General features: G+C 35.3%; 1 protein-coding gene across 1 annotated transcript in view; it reads right to left on the bottom strand.

Moving 5' to 3' along the window:
• LOC113625161 (uncharacterized) overlaps window positions 1-25,864 on the bottom strand; it is a 250,728-nt gene that overhangs the window by 165,007 nt on the left and 59,857 nt on the right. Inside the window, exons 7-10 of the mRNA XM_027115666.1 lie at window positions 25,066-25,171; window positions 15,188-15,322; window positions 12,558-12,676; window positions 92-152 (exon numbers count right to left, since the gene is read on the bottom strand). Coding sequence (XP_026971467.1) covers window positions 92-152; window positions 12,558-12,676; window positions 15,188-15,322; window positions 25,066-25,171 — 421 coding nt within the window. The remainder of the gene's footprint in view (window positions 1-91; window positions 153-12,557; window positions 12,677-15,187; window positions 15,323-25,065; window positions 25,172-25,864) is intronic.

Below are 25,864 nucleotides of genomic sequence, written 5' to 3'. Positions count from 1 at the left end.
AGCATTTCTTGATCTCAACAATAGACAGTGCATTTTATAAGAATCTGAAAAAAGAAAAAATTAGGAATAAAGCTGTGCTCATGGTCCTTACCTTAGAATAAATGCAACCGTCAGTTCCAAACACCCACTTCTGAGAATCATCTCCTTTATGTCTGTAATGAAAATGTAATTTAGAGATTGACGACTCTTCCCTACACTGAAACGTTTTGTAGGTTTCAAGTAGAAGTATCATTTTCCACACAGCCTGGCAGGAGGACTGCACACACTCTGAGGATTCTGCCATTCTACTACCATCACTGCTACCTCAGCAGCTAAAGCCTCTCCTAAGACAACTAATTTCTTTGGTACCCAAAGTGCTGTGGGGTCTGTGAGTGTGCACGCGCGTTCACGTGTGTATGTGTATAACCAATGGCAACAGCGATTAAGAGTTTTAGAGAATAAATAGGATCAATAAGAATATTCTAGAAATTTCCATCCCCAAAAATGATCCTCTGTGAGACAGGAAGAAGGGGGCTTCATTAAATATAAGGTTTGAGAAGATGGGATGGGAAAAGATACCATGGAAAATTAGGAACCTCAGGCACCTGTTTCTGAAACAGCCAGGAAGTTTTGTTAAGGAATATCAGATTTTCTGAGCTAAGTCTGAGTAAGAAAGAAAAACTAAAATGTGATGAAGCTAATCATGCCTAAATTAACTAATCATGTATTCATTAATATTTAGAAACCTTACAAAGAGAGGACAAATGAATTAAATTAAGTGTAATGGGATGTTAAACAAGACTTTTCCTACTGCCTCTGAGACTTGACAGAAGCATAAGTGTTGAGAATAAGAGGTGTCAGTTAATGCTCTATTCTAAAGCAAGGGGCTGTATGATCCGGGCAGAACACGCAAAGGCAGCAGTCCAAAAGTGGTTCCGTGCACATTAGCCTTTCACCAACACCCAGGTTATATAAGAAAATGTGAAAAACTCTTGGGCATGTTGGGATGGGTGTTTAATAATAATGGTCTCCAGGCCCCTCTCCTGTGGGATTTTGATTCTGAAGGTCTGGACCCTCAGAAATCTACATTAGCAGGTATTGCAAGTGATTCCAATCATAAGAATTCTGGGGAATTTGGATGTCTGTGGTCTACGTAAGACATCTGCAATTCATAATATAGTGATGCTAATGGTCAAAATCTGTAAAATTCTGAATTTTGTCTTTTAATTGGATTCTAGTGTTAGCTTGAGGATAAAATGATTAGACAAACATAAATTATGTCGGTTTCAGTTTTGGTTTTCTGACCTGGCAGCACCTTTTCTCAAAGATTAATACAACAGGAGAGATGTCTACCAGATTGGCAACAGTGTGAGGGCAGAGATCACATGTATCCTTAGAGCTGAGCACAGTGCCAAGTATATGATAGAAGATAAAGATATCTTTGAATAATAGAAATGTGATCTGCAAAAAGAAACGGATCGATATGCTGTTCACCGGAAACTAACACAATATTGTAAATCAGCCATACTTCAATTAAGAGAAATGTGAATAAGATGTCAAAATGTTATCACGCTAAAAATAATAAGGCCATCATGAAAAATGTTTTGAATTTAATATATGACAATTTAGGGGATTTAAACGATCTTCTTAGAGATAGCTAAAGAACATAAATTATACCTTGGTTAAGAAAATCAATAATACTGAAAGAAATACATATATCCTAGCATTTCTTAAATTTTAGCACAGCTTAAATCTGTTCAAGCATATATTTTCCTAAGAAATTTTACTAACAACATGTAGTTTTATATTATCTATAAGCCCTTTGAGCTTACTAGTAATTTTCCCAATCAGGAGTCTATATATATATCCATAAATGTCACCTTTTAATTTTACTGAAGCTATAAAAAACAAATCTCAATTGTGGTGCAGGATGAGAAATATATCATTCTAGTGTATAATAACTTCTTCAAAAAATAAAATTCCTACAAATAAAAGTGCATCTGTTTATTTTTCAAGACATTTTATATATAAAGAAATCAAATTTAGATTTAATATGCAACATTGCTCATACGGGACTGAATTAGAGAATGATGTCATAGAATTTCCTCTTCCTGGTCAGCAAGTGCCAAACTGAAAAGATTTTGTATAAAGAAACAAGAACAAAAGTTTTTTAAAAATCCATAACAATATCAATAATGAGAGGAGGGAAAAAGAAGCAGTATTCTTTCCAAGAATCAAAGTCATAAAGATCACGGCATGTGCTGAACTAAGGATGAGTGGCCTAAGTTCTGGTCCTGGATCTCATATTAACTAGATATGTGACCTTTCATAGGCCACTTAGTCTGTAGTGGCCGTGGAATTTCTTATAATAATAATGATATTGTCATTATCATATCATCATCATAATCACAACCACCACCACCAATACCAAAACTACTACTATAGTATTAAAGAGGGGTTTGGAGTAGATGCTCTTCGGAGTCCTTCCTTCTCTGAAAGCATATGACTTCCAAAACTATTTGGTCACTCTCATTTTACAGGTGAGGACACTGCCTGGGAAGTTTGCTCATATAACCCCACTGAGCATGCATGTACATTATAGTATTCCTATCAGAAATCTATAAAACATGTGTGTGTGTACACATATTTTTTTCCTTTGAAATATTCCATTTATCAGATGGTATGAACAAGAAGGCAGCTCATCCCCACAGTTCAGTTTGGGGGAAATTTCATAGGCTAAATGCTTATCATTTCCCAGTTAACTGTAAGGAAGACCATCGTCGTGTTTCACAATTACAAATCTGTTTTCCCAGGCAGCTTCGTATGGCTCTGGTGTCTTCCAATGCTATCTGGACCAAAAGTAGGATCTATAGAGAAAGTTGAAAGGGATTTCCCCTCCATGATTATTAACAGGGTAAGAGTAGAGAAAAGAAATTTGATTAATCAATCCACACATTGTGAAATTACACATGGACAATCTATTTGATGTTGACATTTCTAATTGTGTTAGCTATATGTCTGAATATTACTTAAAAGTCCAATGCATGGTAAACAGTTCTTTCTGCATTATGTACTTGCTAGAGTCTGTCACTCTAATCCAACTCTTAGCCTCCTAAACTTTAAAAATTGAAAAAGGAGATGATTTTCAATCTCTGATTACCTAGTGATGTGCTATCAGTTTACTTGTCTGTCTTTCCATCTTGGCATCTAGCATTACACAGCTACTCTTGTTGGCTGTATTTAATGGTGTCCTTAAAGCAGTGTTTGTTTAGCCTAGTCTAGATTAATGTTGGCCAGTTATCATTTAATTTCCAGTAAGACCTAAATGGGAAGAAAAGTAAATTCAAAAACCCATAACTGAAAGATTAACATTGAAATAAGGAAGACAAGAAAGATTACCAGACGGGTAATAGAGATAAATGAAGCAGGCTAGAGCTAACGTGAGGGCTGCTACTAGGAATGGTGGAGAACAGAGCAAACTGGAGGGTATGTGTTCCATCCAAAGGAGGAATCTGTTCCTGTATTTTTGGTGTCATAAGAGAACGAAGGTTCAGTGTTGCACATTCTGATTTTTTCAAGAAAGGCCAGTAGTATGTAATTTTTGTGTGTGAAATCTCCCTATTTCTATACGCTCATAACTAATTAAAAATATTATAATAATGTGCAGATCAAACAAAGTCTACGGGTCCTTAGTTTTTACTCTCTATAATCAAAACTCTGTGTGGAGATGGATACGTGTGTGTGTGTGTGTGTGTGTGTGTGTGTGTGTGTATTGCTTCAATTACCAATAGTTTATGAATTTAACACTAAAGGCTAGATCCTACAATCCACATTCTTTAAAAATGAAGCAAAATCAAGATTAAATGATGGCTTAAAAAGATGTTTGATTCAATTGGTTTATCTAATTGATGTCCCAAATATCTTTTAGAAAGAAGCATCTTTGATCTTGAGGTTTATGATTTTTATAATTTTTATGATTTTGAGATCAACTGATAATGACATTGATTTGTCTTTCTTTCACTCATGGTCAGATACACATCACAGAAAAAATATTAAAAAGACAAATATGTGCAAGCACTTGCTATATTGAATAAGGATAAGATGAGTGACACCAAATGAGACATAACTGAACTAATGAGGCATGATATGTTTACAATATTCTTTGTGAGTTGTCAGATTGCTACTTTAAGTGCTAGTTCTATTATTTTTAGCATATAAAAGGCAATGTCTTAATTCATAGCTTTTGTTAAAATCACAGTATACTACTTGGGAGAACAGGAAAAAAATTTTGTCTCTAAAAGTTGCTGTCACACGAGGATATTTATTGTTATATAATGAAACATGGTTGTATTAAAAAAAAATAAACCACACAGACACTTCAGATGCTCTGGAAAAGATAAACATATTCAAAAGTATATACCCAGAGGTGAGTGAGCTCTAAAAATCCTGGCCCTTAGATTTTGTTTCTCAGATAAAGGCAAGTTGCATCAATTTTCCTGCCCATCTTAGCTTCCTCCTTCTCTTCCTTGCTCTCTTCTTTCTTTCATTTCTAAATTAAACCAAATCTTTTCTTGTAAATAGAGATTTTTCAAGTTAAACTTAATACAGTTTTTTTGTTTGTTTGTTTTTTTAATCATCTTTTTCCTTTCCCAAGCTCTCTTCTCTACAGGCAACAAGGACATTGAGTTTGTGGCTTCAGTCCCACCCAATTCCATGACAATCCTGGCCAGAGTAGGAAGTAACCTCAGGGACCTATCACCAGAACAGCACTAGCTTCAGTATCCAGTGAGCCCAGGGAGAACCCTGGGCATGAAGAACATGTTCATCAAGCTACTTATAACCTTTCCAAACACCTGCCATTTTTACCTAGACTACTGATCACACTGAGTAGTCTTCCCTCACCATTTCCCTCTAAAATAACCACTTATCCCTTACCCATCATTTTGATTTTTGTTTGTTTTTTCCTCAGGATTTTTTATTTTTTTGTACTTTCTAAAAACAACTTTATTGAGAAGTAACTGACAATATTATAAAATATTATACAATTGACAGGCACTATTTAAAGTGTAAAATTTGCTAAGTTTTGAAACATGTCTACACATGTTAAGGCACCACAACAATCAAGATAATGAATGTACATCCATATCCATCACCCCCCAAAAATCACCCCCAAAGCTTCCGTGTGACCCTTTGTAATCACGTCCTCCTGTCCCTCCCCACCTTCCTATCTCCAGGCAAACACGGATCTTCTTCCTAGATTAGTTAGCACTTTCTAAAGTTTTATATAAATGGAATCAAACAATATATATGCTTTACAGGTTTTGTTCCTTTCCCTTAATATAATTATTTTGAGATTCACCCACATTGTTGTGTGAAACAAGAGTTAGCTCCTTTTTATTGCTAAATAATATTTTCTATATGATACACCATAATTTATCTATTCACCTATGGCTGGACATTTTGGTTGTTTCCAGTTTTTCCTTTTGGCTTTAGAAATAAAGCTGCTATAAACACCCATGTACAAGTCTTCATAAGGACACATGCTTTCATATCCCTTCAATAAATTTCTCAGAGTGGCCGGGCAATAAGGTACAGACATGTATATACCTGCATATATTTGTGTGTGTGTGTGTATGTATGTATATATATACATACACACACACACCTGTATATATATATGTATATTATATATATATATATATACACACCTATATGTGTATATTTTAGGAAAGTATCGTTTTCCAAAGTTACTGAACCATTTATATTTCTACCAACAATGTTGAAACTATGCACCAATTATGAGAGTTACAGTTATTCCACATCTTCACCAGCACTCAGTATGGTCAGCATTTTAAACACTGGACCTTCTATTACATATGTAGTGGTACTGCATTTTAGGTGTATTTTGCATTCCCCTAATGATTAGCATCTTTTCATATGCCAACCATATATTTTCCTTGTTATAGTATTTGCCCGAATCATTTATCCGCCCATGTTTTCTTGAGTTGTATTTTTCAAATATATATTATTTGAAAGTATTTCTCCTTGTGTATAGTTTGTCTTGTCATTCTCTTACAATGTCTTTCAAAGAGCAGAGTCTTAATTTTAGTGAAGTCCAATTTATCAATTTATATTTTTGTGGATCATCCTTTTGATGTTATATCTAAGAAAGTTTGACTAATACAAGATCAAAAATATTTTCTCCTATGTTTTTGTCTAAAATATTCAGTTTTAGTTTTTACATTTTAAACCTATAATCCATTTTGAGTTAATTACTGTTTATCGTATGACATATGGATCAAAGGGTTTTTTTGCATATGTATATCCAATTGTTCCATCACTGTCAAAAAATAAATCCTTTCTCCACTGAATTTCTCTTGCAATTTCATCAAAAATCAATTGACCATATATGTGTGGATCTATTTCTGGATGATCGATTCTATTGATCTAATTGTCTACTTTGGTGCCAATAGCACACCATTTTTCACAGGTATCATTTTATAATAAGTCGAGGTCAGGTCATTTTTTTCTTCTTTTTGAAAATTGTTTTGCCTATTTTAGGTCCTTTGCTTTTCTATATGGATTTTAAAATCATCTTGATAGTTTTTATAAATGAGCATGCTGGGCTTTTTATTGAGATTGCATTAAATCTATAGATCAATTTGAGGAGAATGGACATCATAACTATGTAGTCTTTCAATCCATGAACACAGTATATCCCTGCATCTATTTAGGTCTTCTTTAATTTTACTCAGCAATGTTTTGAAGTTTTCAATAACCAAGTCTTGTACATATTTTATCTGATTCATATTTAAGTATTTCATACTTTTGATGTTATTGTAATTGGTATTTTAAAATTTCTAAAATTGTTCCTAGTACATAGGAATACAAGTAATATATATATTGATTTCAAGCTCTCAAACTCGCTAAACTCATTTATTAATTCTAGAAATTTTTTGTTGGTTACATAGGATATTCTACATAGATAATCACACCATTTGAAAATAAAGATAGTTTTACTTCTTCAATTCGTATCAGACGTCCTTTTTTTCTTTTCCTTTTCTTGTTATAGTGGCTAAAGGCTTCCACGCAATGCTGAATAGGTGAGAATGAACAAATTTGTCTTGTTCCTGACTTTAGAAGGAACCATTTGCTCTTTCATCATTAAGTATGATGTTAGATGTAGGTTTTTCATAGATGAGCTTTGTCATACTCATAAAGTTCCCTTCCATTCAGCTTTCCAAAAGTTTTCATTAGAGGGGATGCTGACTCTTGTTAAAATATTTTTCTATATCAATTTGATGTTCATGATTTTTCCCTTTTCAGTCTGCCAATATGGTGATTTACATTGATTGATTTTCAAATGTTAAATCAACTTTACTTTCCTGGGGTAAGCCCAACTTGATCATGATATATTATCTTTTTTATATATTATTGTATTCAATTTATTAAAATGTTAAGTTTTTTTTGTATTTATGTTCACGGGGGATATTGGTCTATGATTTTCTTTTCCTGTAATGTCTTTTTGCCTGTTTTTTGTTATCAGAGTAATGCTGCCTCACAGGATGAGCTGGGAAGTATTCCATCTTCTTCTATTTTCTGTGTGAGAATATGGAGAACTGGCATTATTTTTTCGTAAAATGTTTGGTAGAATTCCCCAGTGAAGCCAGCAAAACCATCTGGACCTGAGGTTTTCTTTGTGGGAAGGTTCTCAACTAAAAATTTAATTTCTTTAAGAGATATACGACTATTAAGTTACCTATTTCTTCTTGAGTAGACATTAGTAGTTTTTGCCCTTTAAGGAATTGGTCCTTATCACCTCAGTTGGCAAATCTATTGGCACATCTTTGTTCAGAATATTCCCTATTATTCCTTTAATAACTGTGTGATATCAGCTCTCTCATTCCTGATACTGGTAATTTGTGTCCTTTCACTTTATTCCCTGAACAGTCTGGCTAGAGGTTTATCAGTTTCTTTGATCTTTAAAACAAAAACAAAAACAAAAACCCAGCTTTTGGTTTTCTTGATTTTTCTCTTTTTTCCTGTCTTCTATTTCATTGCTATCCACTCGAACTTTTACTATTTTCTGTCTTCTGATTACTTTGAGTTTGATTTGCTCTTCGTACTCTCGTTTCCTAAAATGGAAGCTGAGGTCACTGATTTGATATCATTCTTCTTTTCTTACATATGCATTTATATAAATTTCCTTCTAAGAACTTCAGTAGCATCCCACAGTTTTTAATATGTGTTTTCATTTTCATTCAGTTCAAAATACTTGCTAATTTCCATTTTGATATCTTCTTTGCTCCATGAGTTATTTAGAAATGTGTTACTTTTGTCCAAATATTTGGGGGTTTTCCAGAAAGCTATCTGCTATTTTTTTATTTAAGTATAGTTGATTTACACTGTTGTGTTAATTTCTGCTGTACAGCAAAGTGATTCAGTTATACATATATACATTCTTTTTTATGTTCTTTTCCATTATGGTTTATCACAAGGATATTAAATACAGTTCCCTGTGCTATACAGTAGGACCGTGTTGTGAAAGCTATCTGCTATGGATTTCTAATATAACTCCATTATGGCCAGAGAACGTTTATAATACTTAAATTCTGTTAAGGTATTGAGACTTGTTTTATAGCTAGAGTATAGTCCATTCTGTTTAATATACTGTTACTTTAAATGAATATGTCTTTTTGTTATTGAGTGTATTCTTCTATAAGTATCAACTAGGTCAAGTTGATTGATAGTGTTGTTCTAGTCTTCTGTATCCTTACAGATTTCTCCTCACTTGTTCTATTAATTATTGAAATAGGATATTGTTATTGCTGACTACAGTTGTACATTTTTCTCTTTTTCACAGCAGTTCTATCGGCTTTCACTTCATGTATTTTGAAGCTGTGCTATGAGGTGAACAAACATATAGGATTGCTAAGTCTTCTTGATGAACTAATTCCTTAAACATTATGAAGTGACCCTCTTTATCCCTGGAATATTCTTTGCATTGAAGTCTACTTTGTCTGATATTAATTTAGCCATTCTGGCTTTCTTTGGATTAGTTTTATCATTGCATACATTTTTCATGCATTTACTTTTAAGCTATTGTGTCTTTATATTTAAAGTGGGTTATTGGGACTTCCCTGGTAGCACAGTGGTTAAGAATTCACCTCTCAATGCAGGGGACACAGGTTCGATCCCTGGTCAGGGTACTAGATCCCACGTGCATGGCATAACTAAGAGTTCACATGCCACAACTAAGGAGTCCACCGGCCGCAACTAAGACATGGCACAACCAAAAATAAATAAATAAAATTTTAAAAAATGGATTAAAAAAAAAGTGGGTTATTTGTAGGTCAGCATATAGATGGATCTTGCTTTTTTATCTAATCTGACAGTGCCTGACTTTTAAATGGGCTGTTTAGATTATTTACATTTAATGCAATTATTGACACATGGGTTTAAATCTACAATCTTGTTATTTATTCTCTCTTTGTCCTGTTTTTTGTTTCCCTTTCCATCTTTATCTGTCTTCTTTCACATTAACTATTTTTTAATTATTTCATTTTATCAACTTTTTTGGCTTGTTAGACATATAACTCTTTGTTGTATTATTTTAGCTTCAGGGTCCCTCATAAACATCTTTAATTTACCAGTCTACTTTCAGTTGATATCATACCACTTGACAAATATAGTATAAGAACTTTTCTTCAGGCTTCCCTGGTGGCACAGTGGTTGGGAACCCGCTTGCCAATGCAGGGGACATGGGTTCGAGCCCTGGTCCAGGAAGATTCCCACATGCCGTGGAGCAACTAAGCCCATGCACCACAACTACTGAGCCTGCGTGCCACAACTACTGAAGCCCACACGCCTAGAGCCTGTGCTCCACAACAAGAGAAGCCACTGCAATGAGAAGCCCATGCACCGCAACAAAGAGTAGCCCCTGCTCGCCGTAACTAGAGAAAGCTTGCGCACAGCAACAAAGACCCAACGCAGTCAAAAATAAATAAACAAATACATTAATTTTTTTAAAAAAAGACCCTTTCTTCCATTTCTCTTATTGGCATTTGTACTGTTGCCTTCATATATTTTATATCTACATGTTTTTATCTCCATAATAAATTTATTATTTTTTTGCTTTAAACAATAAATTATATTTTAAAGAAAATAAGAAATGAGGTCTTTATATTGCCTATGTAGTTATTATTCCCAGTGCTCTTCATTTTCATCTGATACCATTTTTCTTCTGCTTGAAGGACTTCCTTAAACATTTTTTGTTCTGTAGGTCTGCTGGTGACGAATTCTTTCAGTTTGTGAATAATATCTGAAGTCTTTATTTTGCCGTAATATTTGAAAGATTTTTCATTAGGAGATGATTTCTATACTGACAGGTTGGTTTTTTTTTTCTTTTAGTTTTTAAAGATGTTCTTCCACTTTCTTCTCACTCTTATTGTTGCCAACAAGAAATCTGCTGTCAGTCTTATCTTTATTCCTCTTGTAAATAATAAATGTCTTCCTCTCTGTGTACTTATAAGATTTTTCTCCTTATCACTAATTTTAAGCAGTTTTATTATGATTTTCCTTGGTTTCTTTTCTCCATGTTTCTTGTGCTTAGAAGTTGTTGAACTTCTTGGATGTGTGGGTTATAGTTTTCACAAAATTTGGAAATTTTTCAGACATCATTTCTTCCAATATTTTTCTGTTCTCTGCTTCTTCCCTTCAGAGACTCTAATTATTCAGAGATTAGGCCATATGAAGCTTTTCACATCGCACTGATGCTGTGTTCATTTTTTTTTTCCAATATATTATTTTTTCTTCTCTGGCTTTCAATTGTGAATAGTTTCTATTGCTATCTCTTCAAGTTCACTAATATTTTCTTCCACAGTGTCTAATCTACTATTAGTCACATTCAGTATATTTTTCATGTCATACATTGCAGTTTTCATACCTAGAAATTTGATTTGAGTCTTTTTCTATCTTCTATGTCTCTATTTAACATGTTCATTCTTTCCTCTAGCTTCTTGAATATATGGAATACAATGATAACAACTGTTTAATGACATGAGTATTAATTCTATAATCTGCATCATTTCTGGGTCAGTTACAATTGATAGATTTTTCTCTTTATTATAACTCTGGACTAAGTGAGCTGAAGCATCTCTGTCTCCGTGTCCCATGGTTTGCCCTTGTCATTATTGCAAGTTGACGCTTTGTGTGTTTCCAGTTTACAGCATTGACTCTGCCCCAGAAATCTTTCTTATTACCTACTCCAAATATAACACCACATCAACTGGGACTTGCTTTGAGTTTGTTTGCCCCTTCTTGGGAACTGTGTGTTTAGGACTCTACTAGCACTGGCCAGCTTGTGAGATAGCAAGTTACTGTCTCCCTCATCCTTCTGCCTGGGTTTCTCAATTAATGTACCCTACTCATTCACTGAGGTATCTACTACCACACTTGGCACTCACTGGCAGTTGTTTGACTGGATTTTGGCCTACAGACTGTGTAGTTTTGTGGCCAAGAGTGACTTATAGATTACGGTTACTTAAGTTTTGCATTCCGCCCCAATTGCTTAGTAGCTATGACCTCAAGTAAGTGATTAACACCGCTATATTTCAATTTCCTCACCCATAATGATAGTAACGACACCTACCTTATCAGGTTGTTGTTAAGAGTACATGTAACAATGCGGTATAGAGAAATTAAAATAGTGTCTGTCTCGATTTGCTGTAGTCACTGTTAGAGTAAGAATTCTAGACTCTAGAGATCTGACTCTGTAGATCACATTCCCAGCCATTATGTAATGTTCTAATGCCTTTTGGACAGTCTGCTTTGCATGCTAGAGAAAATTTCCCTTCTGTATTTGTGGCTGAGCCAGTTTCTCTGGTGCCTAAATGCCCCTGTTCTGCTTTCAGCCCTAAGCACATCGCAAATGTCTATCCAGCCAGAAGTAGTTGGCTAATAGCTTTCTAAGTCTTGAAGTGCAATAGGACTTGTTTTTGTCAACACTAGGTAAAATCAAAAGACAAATGAAAAAGAAAAAAGAAAGCATTTAGGAAAGGTAAATCACCTTTCTTCCTTATTGCTAATTTTTTCTTCTAAATCTATTTTTAATTTTATCTTACCAAGTCAGAGAAAAACAAACAGGAATGGCACTTTTGGTACCTTACAAGCCAGCAATTTTTTGTCTCCTTGATTTTTCTTTCACTGTTCAATATTTCATATTCAGAAGATGGAGAAAAGGTTAGGAATACATATAGAACATTAAATTTTTTAATTAATAACCAAAATGGATATAAAGAAAGAAGTTTCAATAATTATAGAGTAAAGCAGCAGCTTGTCTAAAACACAGATACATACTGAACACCAACTTTTCACTTCTAAAAATATCTAAGAAACACTATCAAACTAAGTGGTATATACTTTCAAGCTTATTTTAGAAAAATTAATATTGATATTTTGAAAACAAATTTAAAACCTAATGAAATTTCCATCTAAGCCAGGAAGCATCATGATCTGACTGCTTGGGAATCTTGAAATTAACATTTCTTGTTTTGAGGTGAATGGCTCATAAACATTACCTGTTCTGTAGGATTAACTTGTATCCTTCTAGTGATGTTCCCTCAGTGGCCTTGACTCTGACTGGATGACCAATAGCTAGGCAGCCCTGAGTTATCGCTCGGCTCAGGATCATTCCAGTCTTCCAATGAATAGAGAAGGGGCAGAAAGGTCTAAATAAGTTAAAAGAACCAGAAAATTCAACAATGTGTCACAAATAGTGAGGTCATTATGCCTGGATAAACCCGGATATTAACAGTTGCCAAAAGTGAAACACTACCCACAACTTAGCAGTCAGTGAGCCCTGCTCAGAATCAGTGATGTTCTGTCGGACAAGGGTGGCATTTTACAGTTCAGTGCAAAATAAAACAGACCTTGATATCTTCATTTGTCCTTTTTTTCTGTGCGTATTTCACAGTGCAGCAATTTGGGATCCATCACGCGTCACTTGTTATACTTATAACTACAGAGCTTACTTGAAATATGTATGCACAGAAAAAAAAGAGTGCAGTGAACTGAAAAGACTGAAACAAATCCTTAACCTTTGTACCAATTAAAAGTTCTACTCTGGGTCTAAATACCATGGGTTAAGCATTTTAAGGTGGTTTATGAACAGCTTTTGTTTTAAATGTTAGGATTCTCAGATAAGGAAATTGATTGAGAACATTGTTTGAACGGCCATTTAACAATTTTCTTACTTAGTGAATCAACACAGCATTTTAAATAAGTGACAACCACTTAGGAATTTATTTACACATATTGAGGATTTATGTCATGGAAACTTCTCTGTTAAGAACAGGTAAAATGATTTATTTTGAAAAAAAGGATAGAACTCTAAACCTTAAAAGATTTTCAGAATTGTTTTCTTCTAGCATGTGACTTTTATTTCTCACGTTTTTGTTGTGTGGAAAAGAACTACACAATGACTTAGGAAAAATATATTTTTCTAAATTTTTGTTCTAATAAGCCCTGAATGGAATCCTCTTTTGAACATGCCTGTCTATACAGAAAGGGAACTCCTTGGGGTAAGAAAAAAAGAATCACCACTTATTAAGCACTTTCTGTATACCAGATTGTACGCTTGAACTTCACACGTATTTTCTCATTTAATCACCACAGCAACTGTGCAAGACAGGTGTGACTAACTTTATTTTATATATAAGAAAACTGTGGTTCAGTGCAGCTAAGTAACTTTCCCAAGGTGACACAAAGGATTCTAATTCTGATCTATCTAACTCCAAAACTCATACTCTTTGCATCAAGCATTTCAATTAGTTTAGGAAAATTTTTAGACAAGTACAGGTTTTCTGATATCATGAAATTCTATGAACAGATACCATAGAATTACAGAATATGAGACCTGGGAAAATAACCTTCCATATCAACTGGTCCAACTCTTTTACCAGAAGACTAAGGCCCAGATATGGTATGTGACTTACTTGAGGTCACATAAATGTTCAGTGGCAGTCCTAAAACTAAAACACTTCCATCAGTGCTCATAAATTGGCCAGATATAGGGCAGTGTTTTATATTACAGTGAAATGTCATAAGTTTTGAAGTCAGACAGACCAAGAATCTTTCCTCTACCAGCTACTAGCTTCAGTTTTTTCAGCTGTATAATGAAAACCTGCATAGTTTTTATAAGATTAAATGAGATAATAAATGTGTATAAGATGCTTAGCATACGTTTAACAAAATGGCAGATATTATTACTAAATCAGAAATAAAACGCAGCTTAGGGCTAGTAGTTAATAGAGTCTCCAGGTTGGAAGCAGATTTAAGAAATATCTAATCTCATTCTGCCTTTGTCTATGAAGTGAATAATATTTCTTAGTACCTTTGTGTCTTAGTTACTCTATATTTTTGTTTTTAACTCCCAGAAAAGCAAAAATAAAAGTTAAGGGCAATCCAAAATTTCATATGAGAAAATAGTTTCAATCTCTCCTACCCCCTAAACTAAGTAGCAGCAAACTTGCCTGGGTGACTCTGCACCCATGGAAGTGCTAAAAAGAAGCAAAAATAGTCTCCAGGGAGGGGGCAAAGGGAGGCACAAGAAGGGTAGATATAAGCTGTACCATCTCTTTCCAGACGTAAATATTTGGTGGCAATTACAAAACGTCTTTCAATAGCAAGAGGGAAGAGGAGAACAATTATATGTTCTCAGTTTAAATCTGATTCAATAGTATAAGAATAAAGTTAAAAAAAATAGTGCCAATACACAGGAATAAAATATGTTAGGCATTGTTCACATTTTATACTCAGGGATTTCTTTTAAAACTATCCTTACTGAGACCATATGCCATCACAATACGGTGCTAATCCACCAAGCTCTGCGAACCTCAACAATGAAGACTAAGGAGCGGAAGCAAATGAGATTCAGACAAATCTCATGAAAACGGTGAGTCTGTAGAGTATACCTAAGCTCTGCGCTAGGTTTAAATACATTCTGCAGTATTAACTAATCAGCACGTCTAAAACTGAGTTGAATGCTCACGTCGGGGTCCTCCGCACTAGACAAACCAGAGCACAGATTCATGACAGTCAACAACTGATATGCTTTCACTTGCATGCTTGTGTGCACGAGGGCATCAGGAACTGGAGCAGCACAGTGAGCCCAGGAAGTTACTTAGGGAGAACAGACGTTCTTGGATACCTTTGTGATCAGCCACACGCTGGCTGCAGGCCACAGGGTGGATGGTGCTATGTGAGTCCCACTGCTCTCTTCACCACTTGAGAAATTCCACTTTCTGATGGAAACAGAGGCATGAAGGACAATATTGGGGTTCACCTATACCATGAGAAGAAGCATGTTTTTAACTTACAGTCTGAAAGTTAACCTTCCTCAACATACTTAACCAAAATAATCTAGAACATTATGTTTCTGATTGAGAAGGTCTCTTTTGAAACAGTAGTGTTCAATCCTATTAAACTCAATTCAATTAATATTTGTCGGGCACCAGCTCTGATAGGGAAGGCCCCGGACTGTGTGGTATGGGATATGATAAAACATTTTTCCTGCCCTAAATAAACTTACAACTGTAGAGGCGATAACACACACAATTTCATGTTAAGCTCCATATGTTTGATTAAATAGTGCTATAGTATGCAAAGAATGGTAGGCTCATTTCTGCAGGAGCAACAAAAAGTGAAGCATCTTGAAAGAGGTAACATCCAGACCAGGCCTTGAAGGATGAAAACAGTTTGACAGGAATAATGAAGAATAAAAAGGTATTCCAAGCAAAGGAAAATAGTATAATCAATGCACCTTAGCATTTATTGGTAGTCTCAAAAGGTAAATCTGGCCAAACTTAGAAGGCGTCAAGTGTAAGGCTATGGAGTTAGGTGTCAGGAGGGCTTTCAAGCAAAAGGGACTGGATTACAGAAGATTTAGAAAGGTTGACCTGGCAAGTGTAAACATAATGGATTGCAGAATGGAGAGATCAAATGCAGGGAGAACAGTTGAGAGTTTGTACAACCTCATAAGAATAAAGGGACAGGAGCTGAGACTTCAGTGACAGTTGTGGGAATGAATGGGAGGGGGCCGACTGGGGAGACACTGTATCTCTATCCCATGTGTTTAATCAGATGACAAACGCCAAACGTATTGTGCACCTTCTAGCGTTTCTCACTTAGACCTGATTGTCAAATTAACAGTCATTCATGTCATCTGTCAGAATTCTACTCCTTCATAGTTAATAAACTTTATCTCCTAACTTATATGATCACTTTCCCTGAATAATCATGCTAACTTTTAAAGTGCTAATCCTTATTTGTATAGGATTATGGGAATATGCCAATTTATGCTTTAAACTTAGTAAATGATGTTGCTTCAATAACAGTTAAAATCCTTTTCAAATATTGAAAAGTCTATTCTAAATCTTTGCTAATCCTAGATATTTGTTGAGTAGCAAATGATTTTTTAAAAAAACAAAAGTTAAATAATAATTTAAAAGGTAATGTTTTACAAGTGTGAACAGGCAATAACAAAAGGGTATGACCAATATATTTGATAATTATTCCATAATTATCTATAATTATTCTACAATGGAAGATAGTTACTTCTCTAGAGAAGAAAATGTCATATGACTCCTATATGTGAAAATAAAAATTTAAAAATACAGCAACCCCACCACATAAGCAGATTTGATTTACAGCTCTTTGATTGTGTATTCCCCAGTTAGCCAGTAGTGGCTGATTCTGGAGGGGAATCCCCCGCAGTTTCTGAACAATGGTAAACTATATTCTACTAATCCATCCACCACAGGACACGGCATTTAAAGTAGCACTCTTAGTCAACCTCCTAACTCCAAGTTGCCATCACACTCAAAACTCTCCTCTGAAACTGGGAAGAAGATTGTTTTGACTGGAATGTCAGACAGAAGAATCGTACTGCCAACTGCTTCTTTGTACAGCACCTGCTGCCAGTGCCTAAATTCTTGTTATCTCCACAACATGGTTTAATCTTTTAACAGTTGGCTTATTGGTGAAGAGCGAAGGGGTCCTTTGTGTCTGTCTTGGGTTGGCACCCAGTATTAACACCATGCTGTTCTCTGAGAGATATTTTGCTGGACGGTTCCCAAGTGATTCCACATAGACCAGACAGAGCCAGGCCCACTAACTCAGCTTCATTTCACGTTACTAAAAAAGAAAAATCCTGCCAAGTCTGGGGTTCTAACACACTTAAAACTGACAATGGCCATTAAATTCTCTTCATGATGTCACTTTCCTTTTTCTTTTTCATTTAATCTGATAGCTTTGTTGTAGATCAAATGTTTAGGAAGGTGGGGGAGATAAAAATTGGAATTCAGAAAAGAAAAGTGCTCGGACAACCTGCAACATAATATGCCATGTGTGTCTCTGAGTGTGTGTGTGTGCACATGTGTGTGTACATGTGTGCATTCACGGGCATGTGTATAAAAGCATTTATGTTGAGACAGGTCTCCAAATATATACCATAATGTATGTCATTAGAAAACCTTTTTAAGTCCTGTTGAGAATCAAAACAAGAAGCTTTCTTTTATTCTTTTGAATACCTATATACATAGCTTCCTTTAAATGACCATTATGATTTTGCTTGTCTGAAAAAACTGTGCTGATACAGACGATGCCAGTGATAAAAAAGATGCATACATGTACTGGGCCCGTTAAAGCTTCTTGTTTAATTTTCTTTCTCCAAATCACCAATGAAAGTGGAGTAGACTTCAATATTCCTGTGCAATTTCAAAGTAATAAGGTCTTTTCCTACAGATCTACTGAGGAGCAAAATATAAGACAATGACATTTTTCTTGAAAGAAGGAGCTCATAGACCACAACCTTCATTCTAAACAAAGTGTTTACTACACAGAAACTTTCTAAGGTTTTTCCTTTTGACAGTAATTTTAGGACCAAGTTAAATAATTTGCTATACAAATTAAAATCACACCTACAAGAAATGTTCTACAATCTCTTTCCTCATGTCCCTGATATTCACTCTTATTGTTTCCATTCTCTAAATCTATAGCTGATCAATCCACCCACCTCTAAGACCAAGAACTGGAAAAGCTGGGAAAGCAGAAAATATTAGCGAGTACCTAATTATGCAACCAAACAAGGGAAAATATCTAGGATCTAGGTGTGCAGTCCTCAAATAGATTCCAACTCTTGGTCTAAAAATAAGGAAGGGACTTGCAGTTTCATTTAAAGTTCTGTGTCCTATTCTAATATCAATCAGTTCAAAATTTAAATTAAAATTTTTTATTTACTCCAGTACAAATTATGTGTAGGAAATATTATTTCTTGAGGACTTGCTCTCCAAAGAAATAGGACAGTAGAGAATTGTTTGCCTTTTCCTAGCCTCCTTTGTGACATACAGAATAACATATTCTGCTAGCATCCATGACTGCTTAATTTACAAGTAAACTTGTAACAAACATGCCATAATTCTAAAATCATAACTTGGTGTTTTTCTTACTGTTTCCATACCAAAAGTTGTCACTAATGTGCTGCTTATGTCTGATCATACTAAAAGGATAGGATCGAAATCAGTTTCCTTTTCATTTTGACAGAATATATGACCTGCCAGACACCGGAGTATATTTTTCTGCTATATTTTCCCATAACCAGGTATTCCTCAAGCTATTCTTCTCATGAATCTTTTTTCTTTTATATTAACTACCATGAAGTTTGTCTCTCACCCACTTCATGGAAACATATAATTTTATTTCCCATAAACTAGAGCAATGTAAAAATGTTGCCAATTTATGTAACAATAGAACGAAAGATGTGTTCACCAAAATTCTTCACTTGTAGTAGATTCCAAATCTTTTTTTAGAAATGGATAAAAGAGCAACAGGTTGTAATTGTCAGGGTTATATCTGTCTTCTACATTACTAATAAGGATTATATGTTCCAAATTTTTCTCTGTAGGAAGGGTTTTACTTGTCAATATGAGATTTAAAAGAACAGTCAGGGGTTGGGCACTGATATCTCTATCTCAAGCCAATTTTAAAACATATGCATCAGGAATATCAGCTTCTGCTCCCTCCTCTCTATCCCTGTTGTAATTCTCTTAGTGCCTTCTATACTGCCATGAGCATCAAGATTCTACAATAAAATTCCCTGTGGACATCCATCACCTCTGCCTGAATCTCTCTTTAAAAGTGTTCCTTTTCAGGTTATTAAATTGCTATTTCCAATGTACTGATCACCTCTCTGTATATAATAGGAGGCATTTTTCTGAAAGGATTTCAAAGGTTTCATAGCTAAGGGGCCATTTTTCTTTGAAAGATTCTCTTTACTATCCAGTTTATCAAATCTTTGTTTTCTTATACCACTATTCTGAGTAGACTGAAATTTTACTCAAAAAAACTTTCTTCTAAAAATACAATAGTGTATAAACTTTTAGGATGAGGTGTTTTCTCACTTTCACTGAATCATTAGAATGAATTAATAGTGATAAAATAACTGTGGATTCTTATTCTCTCATTTCTCAACATTAGAAAATATAGTTTTCTTTTAAAGTTCTACATTGGCTTAAAATCAAAGAGAGAATCCTTTCTTGTTCTTTTCCTCTGACAACTCTCCACTATACATTTCCCCCCCCCCCAGGTTTGACCTGCTTTCTATTGAATGAGTTAATTAACTAGTGAATTCAATTCCATTTAGCTAACTCTGAGTATCTAGATACTGTGGCAGAGACAAGAATGATCAGAATGCCCTTTGCCCTCTAGGTATTTCTAATCTGAAGGGCAGGAGTGGGAGGATAAGATAAGGACCTCCTGAGATATTTTTCTAGCACAGGATCAAATAAGATCTTGTCTCTGCTTGAATATTTGCAGTGGCTCCTTGTTTTCTACAAAACATCCAGTTGAATTAAGACCCTTTATGATATTGAGCTGCAAGAGCTGCTTGTATATTTTGGAGATTAACCCTTTGTCCCTTGATTCGTTTGCAAATATTTTCTCCCATTCTGAGGGTTATCTGTTTGTCTTGTTAAAGGTTTCCTTTGCTGCGCAAAAGCTTTTAAGTTTCATTAGGCCCCATTTGTTTATTTTTGTTTTTATTTCCATTTCTCTAGGAGGTGGGTCAAAAAGGATCTTGCTGTGATTTATGTCAGAGTGTTCTTCCTATGTTTTCCTCTAAGAATTTTATAGTGTCTGGCCTTACATTTAGATCTTTAATCCATTTTGAGCTTATTTTTGTGTATGGTGGTAGGAAGTGTTCTAATTTCATTTTTTTACATGTAGCTGTCCAGCTTTCCCAGCACCACTTATTGAAGAGGCTGTATTTTCTCCATTGTATATGCTTACCTCCTTTATCAAAGATAAGGTGACCATATGTGTGTGGTTTTATCTCTGGGCTTTCTATCCTGTCCCATTGATCTCTATTTCTGTTTTTGTGCCACTACCATACTGTCTTGATTACTGTAGCTTTGTAGTATAGTCTGAAGTCCAGGAGCCTGATTCCTCCAGCTCCGTTTTTCTTTCTCAAGATTGCTTTGGCTATTCGGGGTCTTTTGTGTTTCCATACACATTGTGAACTTTTTTGTTCTAGTTCTGTGAAATATGCCAGTGGTAGTTTGATAGGGATTGCACTGATTCTGTAGATTGCTTTGGGTAGTATAGTCATTTTCACAATGTTGATTCTTCCAGTCCAAGAACATGGTATATCTCTCCATCTATTTGTATCATCTTTAATTTCTTTCCTCAGTGCCTTATAGTTTTCTGCATACAGGTCTTTTGTCTCCTTAGGTAGGTTTATTCCTAGGTATTTTATTCTTTTTGCTGCAACGGTAAATGGGAGTGTTTTCTTAATTTCTCTTTCAGATTTTTCATCATTAGTGTATAAGAATGCAAGAGATTTCTGTGCATTAATTTTGTATCCTGCTGCTTCACCAAATTCATTGATTAGCTCTAGTAGTTTTCTGATAGCATCTTTAGGATTCTCTATGTATAGTATTATGGCATCTGTGAACAGTGACACTTTTACTTCTTCTTTTCTGATGTGGATTCCTTTTATTTCTTCTCCTTCTCTGATTGCTGTTACTAAAACTTCCAAAACTATGTTGAATAATAGTGGTGAGAGTGGGCAACCTTGTCTTGTTCCTGATCTTAGAGGAAATGGTTTCAGTTTTTCACCATTGAGAATGATGTTGGCTGTGGGTTTGTCATATATGGCCTTTATTATGTTGAGGTAAGTTCCCTCTATGCCTACTTTCTGGAGGGTTTTTTTATCATAAATGGGTGTTTAATTTTGTCTAAAGATTTTTCTGAATCTATTGAGATGATCATATGGTTTTTATCTTTCAGTTTGTTAATATGGTGTATCACATTGATTGATTTGGGTATATTGAAGAATTCTTGCATTCCTGGGATAAACCCCACTTGATCATGGTGTATGATCATTTTAATGTGCTGTTGGATTCTGTTTGCTAGTATTTTGTTGAGAATTTTTGCATTTATGTTCATCAGTGATACTGACCTGTAGTTTTCTTAATATCAAAAAAACAAACAACCCATTCCAAAAATGGGCAGAAGACCTAAACAGACATTTCCCCAGAGAAGATATACAGATTGCCAAAAAAACACATGAAAGCATGCTCAGCATCACTAATCATTAGAGAAATGCAAATCAAAACTACAATGACGTATCACCTCACACTGGTCAGAATGGCCATCATCAAAAAATCTACAAACAATAAATGCTGGAGAGGGCGTGGAGAAAACGGAACCCTCTTGCACTGTTGGGGGGAATGTAAATTGATACAGCCACTATGGAGAACAGTATGGGGGTTCCTTAAAAACTAAAAACAGAACTACCAGATGACCCAGCAATCCCACTACTGGGCATATACCCTGAGAAAACCATAATTCAAAAAGAGTCATGTACCACAATGTTCACTGCAGTTCTATTTACAATAGCCAGGACATGGAAGCAACCTAAGTGTCCATTGACAGATGAATGGATAAAGAAGATGTGGCACATATATACAATGGAATATTATTCAGCCATAAGAAGAAATGAAATTGAGTTATTTGTAGTGAGGTGGATGGACCTAGAGTCTGTCATACGGAGTGAAGTCAGTCAGAAAGAGAAAAACAAATACCGTATGCTAACACATATATATGGAATCTAAAAAAAAAAAAAAAAAAGGTTCTGAAGAACCTAGGGTCAGGACAGGAATAAAGATGCAGACGTAGAGAATGGACTTGAGGACATGGGGAGAAGGAAGGGTAAGCTGAGACAAAGTGAGAGAGTGGCATTGACATATACACACTACCAAATGTAAAATAGATAGCTAGTGGGAAGCAGCCACATCGCACAGGGAGATCAGCTCCATGCTTTGTGACCTCCTAGAGGGTTGGGATAGGGAGGGTGGAAGGGAGATGCAAGAGGGAGGGGATGGGGGATATATGTATACGTATAGCTGATTCACTTTGTTATACAGCAGAAACTAACATAACGTTGTAAAGCAATTATACTCCAATAAAGATGTTAAAAAAAAGTACACACACACACACACACACACACACACACACACACACAAAAGACCCCTTATGATATGATACCAACATTCTCAGTGAAATCTACCTTTCTCTCCATTCTACTCTAATGTGACGTAAAATATGCCCAAACTTGGAACACTGTTTGACTTCAAATCATGCAAAAAATGTTGTAAGAGGAACAGCACCAAATTCAAAGTCATTATAAATGGTACGGAATGGATGCAATGGGCATATCAAAGCCAGAAACATCATATCTGGTTTGGGCATGGTGTTGGGGTAAAGAAAGACTTCATGAAGCAGGCACAAATCAGGTAAGGTTAGAATGATGGGCAGGATTTCAATAAACATTTATTGAATGCTTACTATATGCCAGACACCATGCTAGGATATGGCACAAGGGTGACAGAGAAGGTGGGGGGTGGTGACAAAGAAAGAGAGGTTGTTGGGCTTCCCTGGTGGTGCAGTGGTTGAGAGTCCACCTGCCGATGCAGGGGACACGGGTTCGTGCCCCGGTCCAGGAAGATCCCACATGCCGCGGAGCGGCCAGGCCCGTGAGCCATGGTCGCTGGGCCTGCGCATCCAGAGCCTGTGCTCTGCAAATGGAGAGGTCACAACAGTGAGAGGCCCGTGTACCGCAAAAAAAAAGAAAGGTTGAATTCCAGGCAGAGGGACGCACATGGGTATAATAACAGAAATCATGAAGTGCTCAGAAAACAACAAATGAACAATCTAGCTTGGCTAACACCCAAAGAACATATTAGAGAATAGTGAACCTTGAAAGAGATTACAGCTAACTTTTAAAAATCATTCATCAACATGTACTGTGCACTTGCCCTACATTCAAGACTTTGTTCCAGCACTCGTGAATACAAAGATGAGTAAGACGTAAAATCTGTGTACAGAGAATTATCAATTTAGGGGAGGAGAAAGACACAAATGCAAATGCTGATACCAAAACACAACCTCTAAGAACAATTCTCAAAGGACAATAAGTTCTGAGAACACAAAATAATTCGAGGCTAAGTCTCTCTGGAGGATCGGAGAGGGCTTCGTGGAAGAAGAGGAAGTTGAAGAAAGCCTTAAAAAGCAAGGAATGGTAATGGCGGGGGTTGTATCCTAGCAAAGAACAACACATGCCATGGCACAAGTAAAGCAAAGTGTAAAGCATGTAGGGGACCCAATTTATTAGCTCCGACTGTAGCGTAGGCTACAACAAAGATCAAGAAGATTGGAAAGACAAGTTGAGAGTGGGGGAAGATTGGAGAAGAATCATGGAGATCAATGAAGGCCAGATGAGGATATGGAAATTTAATAGGCAACAGCCAGGCATACAAGTTTTTGAGCAGGAAGATAATGTTACAGCAAAAAACTAAACAGGAATGTCAACAGGATTGGAACTATGGCAAATAAAACTTAATGTCAGATGAATATAAAAGGCATTATTCTTAGTGCACCATTCAACTTATATTTATTTTCTACATTTGCTCAAAAACAGGATTAGAAATCATTGTTTGTTTTATTCTATTTTTATAATTATACTATTTAGATTCACATGCACTTTGAAACAACTAATATTTTCAGTGTAAATTTTGACATAAAAGACTGAATGGGCAACATGGAGAACTTTAAAAAGAGCATGTTGGGACAATGTGTCTTTTGCATTGTCTCTTACAAAGAAAGGGCCCAGACTAGTTAACAGAAAGCCCTCCTTTCTTTGGGCATCCCTACCTCTGTGGGTGCCTTTTGGTTTTTGGTTTCATGAATTCAAAAACTAAAAGTTATGCAGCTGAAATGAACAACGACCCTACATAACTTACCAGCTGAGAAAAACAAAAGAATTATTCCTTTTTTTGGAGATAGGTTTAAAATGCTTTTCACAGCGCAGTGCAAGAAGAAAATTCCTTACTGGCAGGATAAGTTTCTAAATATAAATTAATAAAGAGACCTTCTAGATTGAGTTGTTATGAGTTGGGTTCTCTGAAGAACTCATGTTCCTTAGAGACATTGACCCACAGAGCAAATAGGTCAGATCCTAAAGTATAAAGATATAACAGCCATCTTGAAGAATTTCTTAAACAAATGCAACTTATTAATATAGTTGATATAAAGAAAATATGCTAAACGACAGTACTTAAATGATGTGATTCAGGTAGAATTTTTTCAAGTAGAAATACTATATATTGGTTCAGGTTTTTTTTTCCCCCTATTCTTTTCCAAACTCTTTTCCCATTTTGGTTATTACAGAATATTGAGCAGAGTTCCCTGTGCTATACAGTAGGTCCTTGTTGGTTATCTATTTTAAATATTGCAGTGTGTACATGTCAATCCCAAACTCCCAGTCTATCCCTCCCTCTAACCCTTCCCAATACTGGTCCAATACTTCCCAATACTTAGTTAACAGGAAGTAATGTATAATACTTGCCCCTAACATTTGTAAAATAATTTACAGTGTTCAAAAACTTTCACAAATATCTACTCAGTCACCATGTATTGACTGAGTGTCCAATACATAAAATACACTTATTCAGAACAACAAATAATTCTGACCTTGTTCTGTAGGAAATGGTTCTCCAAGTCCACCTTTTCAAATTGATCAGGTATCTGTTGACTGATGCCATTGAAATTAATTGGAAATCCCTCACAAACTTCCCAACTAAGAAAATAAAATATTTAATTGTTCTTGTTAGAATAAAATTAGTTTAATTTTAGTACTCTTTAGCATAATAATTTATGCATCTTATACTCTTCTAGTGAGAGAAAAACCAGTGTATAGTCCATAGTCTTTTTAAATGGAAATTTGTAAAGTATCTTTGTATTTATCATTGGGAAAGGGAAGGCTTTAAATTTTTCCCTTACAATTATTTTTAATACTGGGGGGGGGGGGGGATTCTATGCCTAATTGATTATTAATAGAACAAAGACACAAAAAATAATTTTTAATCTTACAGAATCACTCATGGTGGAGACCATCATCATTATTAAAATTACAGTCTAAATACACTGGTCTATAAATAATAAAGGATGCTTTTATAACGGTTGTGTTAAGAACATTAGTTTGGTATTTTTAAGAGTCTTTTAAGAGGCAGCACGTTCTAGAGGGTACATGGACAAACCACAAACTGGAAGGGTTGGTCTCATTCTTAGCTCAGCCAAATCACTTATTTTAAAAGTGAGCCAATTCTTATCCTAAAGAAAATCACCTAGATCAACGCTGATATGTTAAGATATACCATATAGCATGCTATTCAACAGAAAACAGTTCTGGGAATGGTGATAGTATTTTTTTTTCAGTAGTCTGAGAAATATAAATAAGAGTATGATGACGACTAAGATTTCCAATGATCCG

The sequence above is a fragment of the Aethalodelphis obliquidens genome, unplaced genomic scaffold (genome assembly GCF_003676395.1).
Source record: "Aethalodelphis obliquidens isolate GAN/ISIS:26980383/991018 unplaced genomic scaffold, ASM367639v1 scaffold14, whole genome shotgun sequence".
In the NCBI taxonomy this organism is placed as follows: domain Eukaryota; kingdom Metazoa; phylum Chordata; class Mammalia; order Artiodactyla; family Delphinidae; genus Aethalodelphis; species Aethalodelphis obliquidens.
This window is presented reverse-complemented; position numbering and strand designations above follow the sequence as displayed.